Source organism: Leptinotarsa decemlineata, unplaced genomic scaffold (genome assembly GCF_025532065.1).
Source record: "Leptinotarsa decemlineata unplaced genomic scaffold, Ldec_3_MD MMD2_tig00026299_RagTag_RagTag, whole genome shotgun sequence".
Lineage (NCBI taxonomy): Eukaryota > Metazoa > Arthropoda > Insecta > Coleoptera > Chrysomelidae > Leptinotarsa > Leptinotarsa decemlineata.
The window spans coordinates 8,640,637-8,660,291 of NW_027412676.1; the positions used below are offsets into that span (position 1 = coordinate 8,640,637).

A 19,655-nucleotide genomic window follows, 5' to 3' on the forward strand; every position below is an offset into this window, starting at 1 on the left:
ATAATGGAATAAACTCTTTATAAAGACTCTATTAATAACTTTTCGGAAATGCAGAAAATCTCAAAAAACTTTTAATCTGACAATTCTTATTTCAAATCTGACAAATCATATTGCATTTTATTTTTATAAATCAAAACACAAACTCCATATTGGGTGCTCCAAACTCCAAAAGTTCATGAAATCTCGACGATTTTCAATAAGCAGGGTATCTTATGAATCTGATTTGTAGCTAATTCTAGAGCAGCGAGAGAGAACACAATCTTCGCCTGAGTAGGTCCTGAAAATTCTTATGGTCAAACTATGATTTACTCAAATCAGAGGCGAAAAAGCCCTTTATAACTTAATCTAATGTTTTGTCAGGAATAGCTGGGAAGATTGTGGCCATCAAAGTGGGATGTTGCATTTTGAACATCTACAGGCTCAATAAGTTCCAGAGCTACACATTGTGGCCTTGATAACTACAGGTTACATGAGAGTATCAGGAAAGAGTATCCTGGCTGGTGGGGGTAGTTAGTACCTACCATGTCGCCGCGAAAGAGCGTCCCTCTGTTCGTCACCGGAGACCGAAGACCTGCTTCCCAAGTCACACATTTGTGTTGGTTACTTACTTGACAAAGGTAGTCGCAAACTGACCGCGAATCGAGTTCTCATTAGATTGAGGAAATTGTACAATGGTCTGTCAACCTTGTAGAGTCTAGAGGATTATTCTTTATTATGAAATTTGGGCCCGAGTAAGGGAGCACGTATTATGTGCCTGTCCCGCCGTGAATGGGATCAGGTGTTCAGAGTTTATCAAGTAAGCCAAATACTTTTTGAAGAACTACAATTTATTTTGCTATACCGTTACATCACTCCTAGAAAAAAGGTTTTTGGCATATAATAGCATACCAAAAAATCCATCAAAACTTCTTGTCCATAATCAAAAAGAGCTTAACGCTGTCAACGCTCTTCACCGGCTGCACTTAGTGTTTTAGTGATGCAAAAGTAAACTATTCCATAATGCTGGGGGGATCAAGGATTTTTACATACTTATTGAAAATACCGTAATAGTAGTCTCATGTATAGCGAAGAAAGTTTCTAATGCTCTCACCTCGCTTAGCATATCAATAAGTATTTCTGCCGCGCACCATTGGCTGGCTTATAAAAAGAAAGTTACTTTGATAGTCTATTTTCTACCTGGTGACGGGATGAGTTATATGTTTATTGGTTCCACTCGCGCCACTTACTGACAGCGTGGTTCCTCATCTGTTTGACATCTCCAGCCTCACTATTTTTTCCTCAATCTATTTTCGAAAAGCTAGTTTTCCCTTCTAAAACAGCTTTCCTAGGCTGTCATTCATCACAAAATTTGGTGCAGCATATGGTTGGGGTATAATCCCGAACTCGCTCAGCAATATATTACTCTGCTTCCTAGCTACTCCAGCATCACTGACGCTCCTGGTTCATTAAAGGTGGATGACCCTCCTACACGTTGCGTATAGAAGAAGAGGTTCTCAAACTCATTTTGTCTACCGCCCACTTCGAGAATTGATTATTTTCTAGCCTCCCCCAATTTTTTTTACTCTACTACATCTTAAGAATCTCAATCGCAGTTATTATTTTGATAATTATATTATGTGTGTCAGGTGAAAATAAAACTTTCTGATAAGGGTTATGTAAAACACCATTTTGTAATATTAGGAAAACTTTTATTCATGTTATTGAAACAAACATTTCAATTTGAATTTTAAAACTAATCTAATGTGAATGATGAATTTGATGATTTTTAACAAGTTTGTTAATATCAGGCTCGAATTTACTCAAAAACAGCCATAAATCACCGCGTTCAGTAATCTGCAACCAATGTATCTTTTTAGTTAGCAACGTTGCCACAGCACTAAATCCACGTTCACACAGCACTAAATCCACGTTCACACAAATACGATGATGGGAATGCTAACAAAAATCGTTGAACGATGGACTACAATCCAGGGTACAATCGTGGGATTGGTTTTTGTAGCCAAAATTTTAGTATCCATTTTTTATTTTTATTTTTATTTCCTCGTTCGTTATCAATTCTATGAGTTCTTCTTCCAGCTGGGGTGATTCTGCTATGTTGACATTTGAAAAAAGATCCAACATCCAGTCTGGTATTTCCAATTTTAAAATGTCCTGGAATCGTTCTGCGAAATCACTGTGGAGGTTCTCCAAATGTTGGCAGTAAACAAGCAAGTCGTCGTTGTTGAAGCATACTGTTGACAAATTAGGGAAATATCGAAACTCACGTCTGCCGATATTATTCTTGTATAAGAGCAATTTGGCTACAAAAGAATCGATGACATTTTTTGGTTTAATCAAATTCAAGTCGTCACCTTGGAGTTGGAGATCGACATCAATAAATAATTTATACAGGTCTGTCAAGTAAGCAATATCATCCTTTGAAGTGATGAGGTTGTCGTGCAATTCTTTGTCTTTGTTTTTCAAGAGCTCTATTACAGAGTCAAATAGATTGTAAAATCGAGTCAGACAGTTACCTCTTGATAACCAACGCACTTCTGTGTGAAATAGCAATCGATTGAAATCTACATGATTAGCAACACAAAGCTGATTAAATAATCTGTCATTTAAAGAGCTGTTTCGGATTTTATTGACTGCTTTGATGATATATTGCAGTGATTGAGAGAGGCGCTCACTAACATTTTTCACAACCAAATGTTGCCTATGAATGACGCAATGCACAGCGAGCACATCTGGATTTTTATTTTTTAAGTACGCTATGAAGCCATTGTGACGTCCCGTCATAGCCGGAGCGCCATCCGTATCAGCTAATATAATATTCTCATCACAAAATTTTTCCAGTGTATTATATATGATTTCTCCTTTTGTATCTGTTTCTAAATTTCTGGCAAAAAGTAGTTCTTGATATATTTTCTCATTTTTGATAAACCTCACGTATGACAACAACAATGCTTCATTGGTTGGTAAAGTGGACTCATCTAACTGAATTGAGAATTTAGAAGTCTTTAGAAGATTGCACAATGACTCTTCAATGTTTTCAGCTATCTCATCAATTCGTATTTACACTGAACTATTGCTCAAAGGAATTTTTCGGATAATATCTGCCGCTGGTTTATTGAGCACCGTAGTCCGTAGTTATTATTTCTTTTATTGCCGGTAAAATTAAATCCTCTCCAATAGTGTGAGGTTTACCTGTTTGAGCAATTAGCAAGCAGATATTGAAGGAAGCTCGAAGTCCGTCGTCGTTTTGCTTAGAAGCCGCTGAAAAAAGTTTTGACTCAGTTGGCTGAGCTGAGTGCTTTTTCCTGTTCTTGAAAATAAGTCACACTTTTGTCTTTTTTATCTGAATGCATTTTATTGAAATGATCCCGTAGCCTTGAGGGTTTCATCGCTCCATTCGAAAATGTTTTTTGACAAAGAAGGCACATAGGCGAAGATGGATCTGTGGGATTTTCAATAAATCCATATTTTATATATTTCGCGCTATACTGCTGTTTCTTCTTTTTTGCTTCCGACATAATTTGTCTTAAAAAATGCCGAAGTAAAGATTCGAGTAGGTATTAAAAACTTGCTAATGACACCACTCACAGTATTCACCACCGCACGTACAGCACTTCACCTAGCTAGTCGCTAATGAAATTCACTTGTTTTCGTAATATCGTCGAATGACATTACTGGCTAGATGGTGCGCCTGCTTTTATATGAGGCAGCGGGCGGGCCTAGTACTTTCGAGAATGGAGACTAGAAACTTCTCGCTTCGCATTGAAGCTTACCGCCTTCTGTTGTACAGTTTGACAACTATCGGACAGGAAATAGTTACTGTCTAGTCCCCTAGATGGCGTTACATGAGGAAATGCGTGTTAAGCGTAAAGAAGCGGTAACGTTTGTGTTAAAAGCAAAAAAAACATTTTGAAACTAGCCATCGCCCCCCTAAAATACTTCAACGCCCCCCAATCTTCTCTGTGACCTTTACTGCCCCTCCTATAGGCCTCCAGCGCCAACAAAGGGGCGTTATCTGAGTAGGTAGGTGGGTATAGATAATTTGCCCGGTTTCTACAAACAATGGGAAACTTGATTTTTCATCGCATTGCAAAATGTCTGCAGTTACTGACTTGCTTTGGTAATCTGTATGAATTACCTCGTCAAAACAAATGAGATCTCTGAAACTCGATCGTCACAATCATATACTATCAAGGTAAAGCATGCTTATATCAGGCTTCATCTGGTCGATGAGGCCAGCCATTTCTGCTCCAAATCGCTTTTTGGTCGAACGCAGTTGTACATAAGGTGGATTTGCCTTACGCTATCCGTGCTGTCTTCAACGATATAGTTGCTACAGAAAAATACTTTTTCCAAACAAATATTTTCAGACAATCGTGCAATGAAGTACAAAGTTTACATATACTTTTCTATTACAATCCTTCAAAAATATATGATGGAATTGGCCAATACTTGATGAAAATCCATAACTAACGTATTCAAAAAACACTTTATTGTGAGATTTTCACCAAACGATTTTACAAAAACACAACACGTGTTTTGGCATGCAATGGATTCTTCGGGCGTGTCTTTAGCTATTAAGTAAAGACACGCGTTTTTGTAAAATAGTTTAGTGAAAATCTCACAATGAAGTGTTTTTTGAAACGTTCTTTCAAAAATGTTTTAACGAGTTAGTAATATGTTTAACAAAAAGATTAATCTTTATAATTTTTACTGCCATCAACTTTCAATACTTAAAACATCAATAAATTTCGGCAAGTCAAGTGTATATTTTAAATACACCCAATTAAGGGCTGTGAACTAACTTGAACTATCCGCAAAATTTTGTATTTCATATCAAATTTCAATTACGCAAATACCTATTCATGAGATTTATTCAACTGTATTCCCCTGCAATCGATGTTAATAATTATAGAATTTACCAATTCATTATTAATGACTTTAAAAAAGGAACAGTATAATTTCCCCTCAAATTCTTCTTGATCGGTTTCATTGCTTTCTTTTTGTTGTTTCCTTTATCCTTTCCTCCAATTATTTCATAGTTAACAATCAGACCGAGTGGATCAAAGATACCACATCATGATTTTTAAAACATTTCGTCAAGTCGGTCTCTTTGATTGTTCTTCCAAATCATCACATGAGTCCGAGAACACGTCACATAGATGAAAAATTAAAATTCCCCTTATATTTTGAACATACCCCGTATAAATATTTACAGAAATAACTGTAATTCTTATCTTCAGTAATGTTTTGTTGTTTCAAATGTTGTTCAAACTTTATTGATTATCTCCATATTCACGTAGATACCAGCGTTAGTATTTCATCTGAAGTGCAAGGACCAAGTTCATCATTCGGTTGACGATTGCAAGTGGATAATGACTACCAATTTGATACTAGTTCTAACATTGCATTTGTTTCTATCGGCCTGCGAGGCTGCAAACATACAAAATCTAGGAGGCGAATGGTTACTCAGAGAAGCTAATGGAAGTAAGTAGCAATACAAATTTTTCATTATTTTCTTGTAATGGAAATCAATTTCTTGATCCTCAGAATATACAGAGACATTCTATGTTGGTTCATCACAAATCGAATAAAGCAAATTATTGTATGATTTTTTTTACTTCAATATCAACAATTAATTGGACCGTTCTTGAAGCGTGGATGATTCATTTGCATGTAACAAATTTTAGAGAGTTCTAGTTTACAAATGATTAACCATTACATATTCGTTACAAATAGTAAATGTACCTATATACTCGTATAACCAGCGTTTCAAGTCAATAAAAGGTAGGACCTACCCAAATAGCAAGCGAATATATAAATTCATTATTCATTCAGAAAACATACTTATTCAAATTTTGAATATTAATCTATGTATTTGAATAACTTTTTAATCACTTTCGATTAAGTTACAATTTGCACTACAAATTTTACACATTTCAAATATATTCGAAGATTAATTTCAAGGGTTATATTTTCAGGAGTGACTAATTTTTTGTGAAAAAAAAAGTTTTTGGCTTTCTACTACTCCATCTTGATACAGAAAAATGTGGGAATCTTCCAAAAATAGGAAGGAAGTAATCACTTTTAAAAGAAGTATCTTCTTACATAGATGTGAAGATCATGCAAAGAAGTAACTTTCAGACACAAATTGGAAGAAAAAGCCTTCCTGAAATAGCTACTTTCGTATAAACATTGATTTACATGAAAAAAAAAATTCGTTCGAAACAAATACTTTTATATGAAACTGAATTATACAGAAAACACTTTTCTCTACTCAGTTTGTATTCCTAACATTCTTTATGGAATTAATTCAGATATCATTCACAGGATTTCTACACAATTACTAAATGAAAGGTAAAAATTTCACTTATAGACATCTTTGTTTCGCTGTAAGACACTTGCTTTAGGGCTCTTCAGTACCAATCTGGATTACATTATAAGAAAAAACACACAATTCATTCATAAATTACGATTATCATTGTTTTTCAATCAAATAAGTGAATGAATGTCATTACGATGTTAGGAATCATACGTTAAAAGGTAAGACCTCGTTAATCCTTAGCTCGCACAAGTTTCGACTTCTGAGGGTTGTCGTTCGTAGGGGTGCGACAGCTGGTTAACGGAACAACAGATTTTAAACAGATTTTAAACAGATTAAACAGATGTCATTACGATGTCATCGATGACATAAGTAGATCAAACTTATTCCGTGACTTATTCCTTTCTTTGGAAGATTCTCACATTTTTCTGTATCATGATGGAGTAGTAGAATGCCAAAAACTTTCTTTCCCAAAAAATATTAGAAAAATATTCTAAATGCGTCTAATTCAACTCGGTTGAGTGAATTGATAAGAAAGTAATATCGTGAAATATCAATATTATACAAGTAACAAAAAAAATAAAAGAAATGATGAACAATGAACATTGAAATAAGAAAATTTCGAACCAAAATAATGTAATTAACGACGTTTCTATTGTTATCATCCGCAATCAAATATGACCAAAAAAATATCATGAATACAAGTATGTACTCTTAAAATAGTCAAAAAATAAAGTAAAATTAATCGAGAGTAGAGGTAGGACTTTGGATTATCATGCAATCAATGAAAGACTAGAGAGTATAGAATGGTATTATAGAACCTATGATATTAATCGTAAATATAAGTATTTGGTTACCACAATTTTAGAAGCTGTTGATACAGTTGCCCCTGTGAGGCAGACAAAAATATTACCTCACTATCAAGAATGGTGGAATATTATAGTCAAAAATGCGACTGCAGAGAGAGATGAAAGCTATCGGATATATGTCAATAATCGTATAGCAGAGAACTGGGAAACCTACCGACAAAAACGAAACACTGCTGTGAAGGTTATAAGACAAGAAAAAAAGAAATATTTAGAAAATAAAATAAATAGTAATATCGGTAATCCTACTAAAATGTGGCAGACTTTGAAGAAATATATACCAAAGAATAGTGTTTCTAGCACATATGCAAGTATTGAATTCGATGATGTTATTATTGAAAATGATAATATCAAAATGTCAAATAGTCTTAATGAATACTATGTCAAAAGTATTAACGATATCACTGATTCAATTAATATACCTCAAGACGAAATTCCTCTTATAGTTAGTCCTGTTTCACATAAATTGAGATATTTCAAGATGATTACCATTGTGAATCTCAAGGAAATAATATTTTCAATGACAAATAAAAATAGTATAGATGAAATATCTACAAAATTGTTGAAAGAATGCTTCTCAACCATCTCTAAACCACTTTTGAATATGATAAATTATTCTTTCGAAACTCATAAAGTGCCTGATGAAATGAAAATTGCAACAATTATCCCAATTCCTAAAGTCCCAAATACGAATAAAGCTTGTGAATTGAGACCAATAAATATGATACCAATTATAGGAAAAGTACTAGAAAAAGCGGTCTACAATCAAATTGTGGATCACTTGGAAGGTAATAAGGCCCTTACATGTGTTCAGTCAGGGTTTCGTAATAAACACAGTTGTGAAACTGCTCTGCAATGTGTGCTCCACGATTGGAAGAACACTTTAGAAAAAAATCAAATAACAGTGACCGTTTTTCTGGATTTGCAAAGGGCTTTCGAAACTATTGACAGAACCAGATTATTGAAGAAATTGGAGTCAGTTGGAATTGTAGATGCAGCATTACAATGGATTGCAGACTATTTGAATAACCGGAAGCAAAAATTAAGACTTAACCATGTTACATCTGGCACACTCGATAATAATATAGGAGTGCCTCAAGGTAGCGTTCTGGGTCCTTTATTGTTTCTAGTTTATATAAATGATATGGTTGAGGTGGTGAAAGAATGTTGTATACACCTCTTTGCTGACGACGCTGTTATTTATTACACTGGGAATAATCATTCAACATGCTTCAATGCAATCAACGAAAGTTCAGAAGCCATTCAAAATTATTGCTGTGGAAACTTATTGAAAATAAATACAAACAAAACAAAATGGATGTTAATCAGTAGAGATAAAATGTATAGGGAAGTAATGAAAACAGAGCCAAAACTTTCAATCGATGGTGTCCAGATAGAAATGGTTGAGACATTTAAATATTTAGGGGTTTTGGTTGATCGTCAACTGTATTTTAATGACCATGCAAAAAATGTTATAAGAACAATTGCCATGAAAATTTATTATTTGAGGAGATGTTCTCCGCATCTCACTCAGTGGAGTAAACTTATAATTTATAATACACTTATTCTTCCTCATTTCAACTACTGTGCAACAGTGCTTTATCTGGTAAATCAAAATGTGCTAAGCCGTTTGCAAAAATTGCAAAATCGAGCTATGCGAATTATTCTTTGTTGTGCACGTGACACGTCAATAAATTCTATGGTCGATACTCTTCATTGGTTACCGGTTAAGACTTATCTATTATATCACTCCCTTATATTCATTCATAAAATTAAAAGAGGTATAGCACCTGAATACTTGCAGAATATCTTAGTTCTCAATCAGGATGTTCATCAGCACGATACTTGATGTAGAGGTAATCTTCGTGTTCCTCTGGTTAGCAGAACATATAGCCAAAACTCTATTTTTGTTAAAGGTGTAACCATGTACAACAATATTCCGGTTTATGTAAAAAATTCTGAAAGTCTGAGTATATTTAAAGTCAAACTCAAGAAGCACCTATTAACGGATGGAATTATATTGTAGTAACATTTTTTTTTACAATATATTTGAGGTGAGATGTAAATTAGTAATTAATTATTCTTAATATAAGTATATTACAGCTTAATGACAGTGTACAAGTTACAAAAAAAAAAAAAAAATACTATAATTTTTAGATTGTATCGATTTCTTTAAAATTGTTATTCACTTATATGTATAATTTATTAGTCTTTGACTAAATAAAGGATTTATATATATACAAATCACTAGTTTACAAGACACTAATATTATATTGATTTTGCTGCAATGGTAAAAGTGTCATTGATTTTTTTGAAATTTTGGAAAGTAAATGAATTTTCATTATACACGTTTTGAAAAAAACTCAAAAATTGAAAATGAGGATTTTACGGTATTTCTGTGAACCATATGGTTGGTTACTGGAAAAAATAAACATTTCCTCAAAATATTAAAATCTGACGCCGGTTGCTACATTTCGATTTTTCGGTTAAGATTTGATGATGAATGAAATATTCTGGAAGAATCACGTCATACAAAAGTGACTGCAGACTCAATAAACGTTTTTTGGACTGGCTGAACATGTTATCTCTTCAGATCATGTTATGGATTATGAAAATACAAAAATTTTAGAAGTTCAAAGTAATAAAGTCAAAAGGCTATTTCTGGAAATGATTCATATAAGTAAAAATAATAATAATAACTATTGAAATACAAAATTCAAGTTAAAATTACAATTACGTTTCAACTTTTGATCAACAAATTTAAACAAATAATTTAAATATAACAAGAAAAATTATGGATCACTAATAATTCTTCACTTACATTTAAATCCCAATATATATGCAAATATCATATTAATCACATTTTCTCAGGTGCTGTAACAAAATTTTCAACGTCACATTTGCATTTGAAATTCGGTTTTGTATGTTTGTATGCCTTTTTTATATTTCAAACTAACTTTGGTGAGTCTTTTGTAAAATTGTTGTTACTGTATAATGTTTGCATCACATTTATTTTGTAGATATCCTTGATAAAGGAAAAAATAAATTTCCGAAAGCCTGAATAGGAGAAAATAGTGTTTATACAGCCCGTAGAGAAATTTGACTGAAATACCCAACTGAAAAATTACCTTGAGTTATATAAGCCAGTCGATTGAACTAGACCTTCTTCAATTTTATTAATTCTTTCAAGGATTTCAAATCATTTTATATCGTATCAGTCAATGGAAGTCCAAACTTCAAACAAAGCCTATCGAAATCGAGAAGGCTATTGCTATAGTTGCAAAAGTGTAGATGCAGCTTTTTAAATTCATTCGCAAAGCGCAAAGGAATCGATACACTTTTTAGATTATTCTCTGCACTACCTATATGTAGCTCTGTTACGCCAACAACTCAAAGTACGGAAATAGCATTTAGAAAATGCCAAAATTAGGTACTTTTTAGGTACCGGAGTCAAAAATTAGGTGCTCTGTAACTTACACCGCAACTCAATACTGAAAGTTGCGTTGCTAGCATTATGTGATGCTAGCAACGCAATGAAAATAATAATAAAATAATGAATGTTAAGGGAACACTATTAGGTGCTAATTAAGTGCTAAACGGTGAGGACTGTAAAATTTTATAATTAATAAACAAAAGTTTCCAATTTCGCTAAACAACAGATCTAAGAATCAGGTCTCTCGAAAACGAGGACGAATGCTCAGGTATAAACTAAGCTATATACTAGATATAAACTAGATATTAGGAAACACGCATTAAAAGGTAAGACCTCGTTAGTTCTTAGCTCGCACAAGGGTTATCGTTCGTAGGTGTGAATTACATTTTTTTAATGGTGGTTATCGGGTCCATAAGCCCCATATGAATTATGGAATCTAGATTTACTATGAATATCTAATGAGTACCTAATTAGCACTTTATTCTCATTCCCCTTCTTATCAAGGAACGTACTTTAAGAACTCAGTCCATCAGTCATAATGGTTTTCCATAATGCCCCATAGGCATTATGGAATCTAGGTTTACTATTATTTATCTAGTGATCACCTACTTAGCACTTTAATTTCTTGCCCTTATTAAATAACGTCCATGAGCCCCATAGGCATTAAATCTAGTTTTACTATGAATATCTAGTGATCACTTAATTAACACTTTATTTTGATTGTCTATGTATTAGTTTACGAGTATCTCAAGACTTTATTGAGAGACTGTCTGATCCTCATGTAGTGACATACTTGTCTTACGATTTTGTGACTTTACGCCAGGGTTTCAATCTACCTATTAATCCTATTCCTCTTGAGTCACCACTGGTTTTGTGAGGATCCTCAACTGCCTATCAAGCGAGGAACGCAGTAAAAAGTTATCTCATTGTATAATCTCAATAATCCATAGCAACTGGAAATTTAATTACTTATCTAGACAAGAATAAGTGTTTAAAAAATATAAAAATTAGATCGATGAGAAATGAGATTAGAATGAAGCGTGTTATTCATTTTATCAAGTAATATACACATTTTTTATCTCAAGAGCATAAGTACCCTTATACAGGATTTACGCCATATCATTTGAAAGGAATATCACCAAATTCGGTTAAATATATTTATTTTTCTGGACTATGATCTGAAACACTAATCTATAATAAAAAATTCAATAAATTAATTTGCCCAAATTCATTCGTGTTCAACTTTATTGAAGTCTAAGCACGTCACATACAAAAATAAAGAATTGTTGTTATAATACTATATAGAGTTTCTCAAAAGACTGAGACTTCGAGATATATCACCTTCGTCCTTTCAGTCAACGCATATACCTACTACTGATGATGTCTGCCGCAGTAGCAGACAGAAGGTTTTGTTACTTCAGGTTCAATTCGACCAAGGCAATCATATCATTTTTGAATCACCCTTTATTTTTGAATGGCGATAACCCCAACTTTGAGAATTTAAATGACCTTATGTATAGCTCGATTTTCAGCTGCGTATAGCAAATTAAAAGTATGTCATTATATATTTATAGGTAACAAGACGTTCAACACAATCTATTCAAATGAAAAATTGAGAAATCAACCATATTTATGTGAACTTTCAAGAAATAGGCCCCTGGAAAATCATTAAATGAAAATGAATGTTGGAAGTACTGTCTATAAACGATGAGACAACTTTACTTTTTTAACAACCCCAAAGAAAATAGTCCAACTGAGCCAAGTTTGGAGATCTCACTGGTTATTCAGTAGGTCTTCTCTACCAATTCAATTGGAAAATATTTGATCGAGGTATTCCTGAACTGGACGTACATAATGTGGAGATGCACCATGTTTCTGGAACCATATGATATGATCGGGGGCATTAGAAAACAATTCCGCTAAAGTAGAAAATACTGGAAGTATTTATTATAATGAAATTCACGTACTGTACATCGTTTCGGGTTCCGTGAGAAGTATGATCTAATAATTCGAGAAACCACTTTACCAACCCATTAATTAAGCTTTCAAAGAAATGTACGCTACTTCATTCAACGAGGATTTCGAACCGCCCAGTAGGTAACGCCAATTTTGTTTATCCACGATAACATTCGAAATAATTCCTAATAAAAAAAGACGATATTATTTCAATATTTTAGTTTCGGCCGTAGAGATCACATAACATGAAGATGTTTCCTTGAAATCTGGAAATTTCAATTAGAGTTGCACGGTCTGGATTGGATAGTACAATTTCTCATATCATTATAACAAATTAAAGAATTAACTGTCTCAAACAAATTTATTTCCAACAATATTCACTAATCACAAACTAATTTATTTATTACAACACTTAGCAACTAACGCTTAATGTATTTCCACTATTTGAATTTCTTGTTTAGCCGCTCGAGTCACTTTCTGAACTGCCCTCTTGGGATAGGAAGACGGGCTTATATCGGTGAAGGTCCTTCCGAGAATTCTGTAGTCGGTTCAGTACTAGAATTTTCCCGGCGATTCCTGACTGCATTCTTTTGAGGCGAGGTCATGTGTTTGTTCGATGAGTGAGCTGGCCTATCGGTCAGGAACGGCCTCAGATTCGTTACATTATTTTTTATACAGAATTGCCCCGCTCTATTTTTTGTCGAAATTGAATGTTGCAGATGGAATTTAGACCAAAAGGTAACTAACTTGTATATATGGTTTTAAAAAAAGTTTCTTTTGGCTAACAATTTAAAAACGAACTTGGAATATATTCAGGATTTCAAGTCAAAGATTATTTGGTAGTTAATGGATCCACATTTATGTTTTCTTCAATCGGGAGATTTTTTTTTATTAGGTTCATGAAAATGGTCTACGACAAGTCAAGGTATCCCATAACATTTGCGCATTTACCAATGAAACACCCTGTATGAATGTTCTGAACGCTTCTGGAAATCATTAACCAACATCTACGATATTTGTGTGAAAGCTATTTTCCGGGTTTATTGACCGTACTCTGCAGGTTTGTATGCCTGACGTTTCGTCTACTACTCTAGTAGATATTATCAAAGGCGAGGTGGTAACGGTCGCAGTGCCCGAGTTTGTACTAGAGTTGTTATTTCCGTTGTTTCGAACGCAGTAGTTACAATGCTGATATCTGACTCTGATTTTATATTATTATAAGTGTCTCAGTGATAGCAAGGCTGAGACACGCAAGATGCGTGGAAGAGAAACCAGAGGCTGCCAGATATATGAAGGGGCCTGTGTCAAGGCTACGCAGTCGCATCAAAGAGATCAAGCTAGACAATGAGCTTTGACAACCAAGGAGCATCACAATAGATCTGGCCAGCTCCCGGATAATCTAATCTAATCTATTATTATTAGTGGATTACCTGCCTTTATGTGTACCTTTGAGGACAGGTAGCCAGATTTTATTAATGTTCATGGCCTTCTATTTTCTATTGAAATTATCCCTATGTTTTTGAATTTCTATTTCCTCTCTATATACTTTTCGATAGAAATTTTTAGTTTCATTTTTCACCATTTTCGGCAAATATTTGATTCATAGATCTGAATACCAAGTTTGGATTGCTATGAATACCCCAATGAGGGAATAACACATAAACGAGGATGGTTTGAAAAGTTTCCGAGCTCAACATTAAGATAGCAGCACTCCTAAATAAAAGCTTTGTATATAGATACAAAGATGAAAGCGATGTTCATCTGTCGACAGTTATTCACCAAAGTTTCATCCATTTTAGACGCGCAGTTGTTATTTAATACTCGCTTGAGTGAGTTAATGTGAGTACTTTTATGAAAATGGACAAAATCGAGTATCGATCTGTCATTAAATATTTGTTTTTGAAAGGCAAAACTGAACGTATTACAGAATTATATTCTGAAAATAATCTTGAATAAAAAAATATGATATCACACTAATCTTATATATTCAGAAGATCTTAATAATATTCGCACATTATAGGTACTTTTATAGTTTATGTATGCTTTCAAAAACAAAACATTTCATAATTATGTTCCCACAGTTTATATTACTAGAATTACAACAAACGAATTGCTACCCACTCCAAAATTCAATCAAAATATTAATCATCGCTTTTTAACTTACACACTACCTTAAATTTGTAATATTCTACCCCTAAGGATAAAACGCATTAAAAATTATAAAACCTTCTCTATAGAATGAAAAAAAATATTTTAGAAAATTACTTTGACTTTATCAAAATATTAGAACACCAATGGTTACACTGCCACTAAATTGTTTCCTAATTCTCTGTACACAACTGTAATTTAATATCAATTAGTATTACTTTGTAGCATAACACAAGAGGTAAGTCACTTAGATATGCTATTTTATACACAATATTTACTTCATGTATTGCAATGACTGTCTTTATATCCGTCTCTTCGTTAGTGTTTCATTCTTATTTTCTGTAATTTTATGTATCAATTAAATAAATAAATACGCCTACGCAATCAAGCCTATGAATCAACATTTAGGCATGAGAAAGCTGTCCGCGCATTGGGTGCCGCGTTTGCTCACGTTAGACCTAAAACGTGTTCGAATGAACATTTTCAAAGCTTTGTTTAGGAGCGATAAATTCGAGTTTTCGCGCCGATTAATGAATGTAGATAAAACTTAGATGCATCTTTATACAGTCCAAATAGTGGACTGCAACAGGTTCAAAAAAAACAAAAACTGTTTTATCGGCTGGGAAAGTGATAGCGATTGTTTTTTGGGATAGTCATGGAGTTATTCCAATCGATTATCTTCAAAAAGGAAAAACCATAACAGGAGCATACTACGCATTATTACTTGAGAAACTGAAGGCAGAACAGCTACATTTGCAGAAAAAGAAAATCCTGTTTCACCAAGATAACGCACCGTCTCTTACTTCAGTGGTTGCCATAGCAGAAATCCACGAATTACGGTTTGAACTGCTTGACCATCCACCTTACTCATCAGATATAGCCCCTAGCGACTTCTTTTCGTTGCCTCATCCAAAAATTGCGCTCGAGTACTTTTTGGACGGGTCACAGAGACGGGAGCATCGCTGGGAGAAATATGTAGAGTTGAAAGTAGACTATGTTAAGGAATGAAAAAATCCTTGGTCTTGTGTCTTTGTTAGGCCGGAAAATTTTCAAACCACCCTCGTAGAATCAAATTATTAGGTTGACCTACCGCTGTAGATTATGTAGTAAACGACACATATGGAGCTTGGTGAGTCGTTTAGATGTTTCTCCCAAATCTGTGGTCTTTACAATTCGGCATAACTATTGATTGAGGTCCAGAATAAAATTAAGATCACTAATGTAACACGCCTTATTGGAGTCTGGAACATCAAATAAAGGTTGGTGATGCACATCAGGGGAAGTGTTTCAGCGACCTGTGCTACTTGAATCTAGCGGCCAGAAGTACATGGTAAATCATAGTCAGCCATTGCTTCAAAGATCAACTCCAACACACATCGAAGTACACTTTTTAATAATTCTTTGATTTAGTGAGTGGCGACCTTGTTGAATCTTCATAAAAAATGGAATAGTAAGCAATTGGAAAAAATAATTTTATTTTCATAAAAGTTGACCGAACTTTACGGAGAAGGAGAATATCGTTAAAAAAATGAAACCGATTCCAATGACGAATATTTTATTTTGTTTACAAACGACATAACTTCATTTTTATTCGACTTTTGTTATATGAAATATATTTTTGTTTGCAGAATATGAAGATCTCAAAGCTACTGTCCCAGGTGGTATTTATAGCGACTTGATGAACAACAATATTATTGGCGATATTTTTTTTGGTTATGGAGACAGTGAAACAAAATGGGTTCCAAGACTAAATTGGACATATTATAGAAATTTCAGTGGTGAGTTTTATTTGGTAGATTACTCGTCAATGGTTGCAACCGCACTGAAACAATGTTTTTCAATCGTCAAAAATGAATGGTATTTTCGTAGCTCCATACCTATCTCAATAAATATTTGTTCTACTGTTTCGTGATATATACTGATGATAGAAAATTTTGTACTCTATATGATGCTGTTCATTTTTTCCAAGTTTTGATTTTCTGCCTCTTATTACTATTTGATGCTGTAAAGCGATTTTCGGCCATTTTTTTCTCTACGAATTCCAGTTGAACCAAAACACTGCCGAAACAGCCCGACAAATTAACGGAACATTTGGCAATGATACTGTTAATGACGTTGTTTCGACGTTGTTCTGCAAAATTTCGTTCTTAAGATTTTAGCCTCGAAGATGAGCTTCGAAGTGGCCAACATACAGTAATCCAGGGCGAGGATTTGAGGACCCTACTGGAGACTGACCCATCACAAACGGTGCTTTGGATGGCAAAAGATCTGATCTTCAGCTTCCATGCGGTTTTTGATGGTTTAAAACGCCAAAGGCTCGAAAAGTTGGTGCCCCACATTTTCAACGATCGACAGAAATTGTCGCGTTTTATGGTCTGTTCGTCTTTGCTTTTGTACAACTAAAACAATCCTTTTTTGGATCGAATAGTCACGTGTGAAGAAAAGTGGATCGTCTACGACAAGATGAGATATTCAAGACAGTATTTGAGCCACCGAGGCACTTTCCAAAGGCGAAAACTCACCAAAAAACACCATGATTAGCAGCAGTCAGCATTGGCCAACAGAAGAGGTCTGATCCTGATCACGATAACGCACATCCACAAGTTTCACAAATCACCGTCCGAAAATTAAACGAATTCAGCGTCGAAGTTCCACCTCATCCACCATACTCCCCAGACCTCTTGTCAACCGAATGTCATCTTTTCAAGCGCTTCGATAACTTTCTGAGCGGTAGAACCTTCGTCATTCAGGGCCAGGCAAAAACGACCTTTGTCGACTCCATCGAATCGCGAGCACCCAATTTTCATGCAAATGAAATTAATCGACTTGTGTTATGTTGACAAAAGTGCACTGAGAATAATAATTAACTGACATATTACAGTTCCAAGTAGACTCATACAAACAGACAAAACTTTTGAAACAACCTAATAGAATTAACGTTTCGTGACACAACTTTGAGTTATCATCATATCACTGGCGTATTCTATGCCGCCCTGACCGGGGGATGTTAGAATACCCCTGAAAGGTGAGGTGTTACCTATGGAGGTGAAAATCCTCCTAACTGACGCCTCTTCCTGAAGTGTGTTTATAATTGTCATTCATCCAAGAGGATGCATGACTACAAGTCAGTGTCACTACACTAACCTTCGAAAATTGGGCGTTCTCTCGTCGTAAAAAGCCTTTTTAGGGTAATGCGAGACTCTGCAGTGATGGGTTTGTGACGTGAGACCCCCTTATGAACCGTGGAGTAACCAAAAACTCGAACCTGAATCTTCATAGGAGATGGACGTCGACTAAATGACCCGAACTGTCTTCCATATAACTCTTGATAGAACCGGAGAGGTTCTCACTAGATTTGGCCACTGGTAGTATAGCACGTATTCTGTGCTTGTCCCATCGTGAACTGGATCAGGGTTTTAGCACAGCTTACTTACTATAGTAAGCTGTGGTTTTAGCATTTGGCAGAGTACCACTTTTGCCAACTGACATGAAAGATCACTCACCGGCTTCGTTAAGAAGTTGGATTTATTTGGTAAAGTTTGAATTGGTGAGCCACAATAAACCACAATAAAAAAATTAAAGAATTCCCGATTTTCTAAGATTTTTACAGTTTTTGCATTTGAAGAAGAAATAACAAGTGAAATCCAAAGAAACATTGCTTCCAAGTCGCTTATGTGGTTGACAATCTGTCCTAGGAGTTGCTTACAAAACACTTTATCTCCTAGTGCCATCTGTTTCCTAAACAACGTTATATATTCCCTAATGAGGGATTTTGAACATTTTATATGTACTAGATATTTATTAGTGTATAAAAAAGAAAAAAACAAAAATAACGATCGTTCGCGTACTCATGCATTTTACTCGCTTCAGAAAAGCGATAAATTGTGAATGGTATACAAAATTTGTTCATCAGAGAGGTTACATATAATGTCAAAAATAAAAACAGTTTAATTCTTTATCATGAAGATGTAGCTTTGACGAAAGTGATCATGTGGTCCCTTTATTTCATTTATCAAAATAGTTCATATAAATAATTGAATTCAACGTAGCCATTTTTTTCAGTTGATGCAAATACATTGAACAAAGAGAACGTTAATTTAGTTTTGGAAGGTCTGGATACGTTCGCCAATGTCTTTGTAAATGGTAAAAAAGTGGGTGAGAGCAGAAACATGTTTGTTCGTTATATATTTGATGTAAAGGATCAATTGAAGGTAATTATTTTTTATGACCAAGTATGAATAGACTTGAATCTGTTTGAGACGAACTGCCCTTCAATAGATGTATTATATAACATATGAATAGAATCATATACATATACTTTCAATCTCACCTAACATTTTTCCCAGTATATTCTCGAAACTGGATAGGTGAACATGTGATATTGCCGTTGAAAGAAGAGACCCTTTTCATTCAGTTGATCCAGTCCTCTTTCCTTCTTCAAGTTACTTTGTTTACTTGTTAAATATGACAGATCTCTTATCTTCCATCTTCTTTATAGCTTGGGACAAGACCTATTTTTTGTTGGGGTTGATACAAAGATTTCTACTGAAATATCTTTCACCTGGTAACTAATTAATTAAAATGACTGATAATCAATGCATCTTTCCAACCTCTCTTTGCTTTCCTCAATGATATCGATATGCATTTTTTTGTCTAAGTAACTGCAAGACCAGCCAAATAAGCATCGATGTAGCTTATGTCCCGTAAAGCCTGTTGCTTTATGGGACATAATAAACAAAGGCACCAGCTTGCACTAGTATTTTTGTTTTTATGAACCAAGTATGGGCAGACCTTTCCATTTGAATGTGAATGAAATGCTGTGTGATGAGTATTTTCGATTCCTAAATTTTGCATAAATTCTTGCCAGTCCAAACTCGAAATTGCGTCCCTGATTATCGAAATGCAATTCTGAGGCCACTTTATGTCTGGCGAT

At 34.4% G+C, this 19,655-nt stretch overlaps 1 protein-coding gene across 1 annotated transcript in view; it reads left to right on the forward strand.

The window, feature by feature from the left end:
- Positions 1 to 5,296: 5,296 nt before the first annotated feature.
- The window catches only part of LOC111513488 (beta-mannosidase), a 37,931-nt gene continuing 23,572 nt past the window's right edge, over positions 5,297 to 19,655 (forward strand). Inside the window, exons 1-3 of the mRNA XM_074180518.1 lie at positions 5,297 to 5,484; positions 16,351 to 16,500; positions 18,785 to 18,933. Coding sequence (XP_074036619.1) covers positions 5,373 to 5,484; positions 16,351 to 16,500; positions 18,785 to 18,933 — 411 coding nt within the window. The 5' untranslated portion in view covers positions 5,297 to 5,372. The remainder of the gene's footprint in view (positions 5,485 to 16,350; positions 16,501 to 18,784; positions 18,934 to 19,655) is intronic.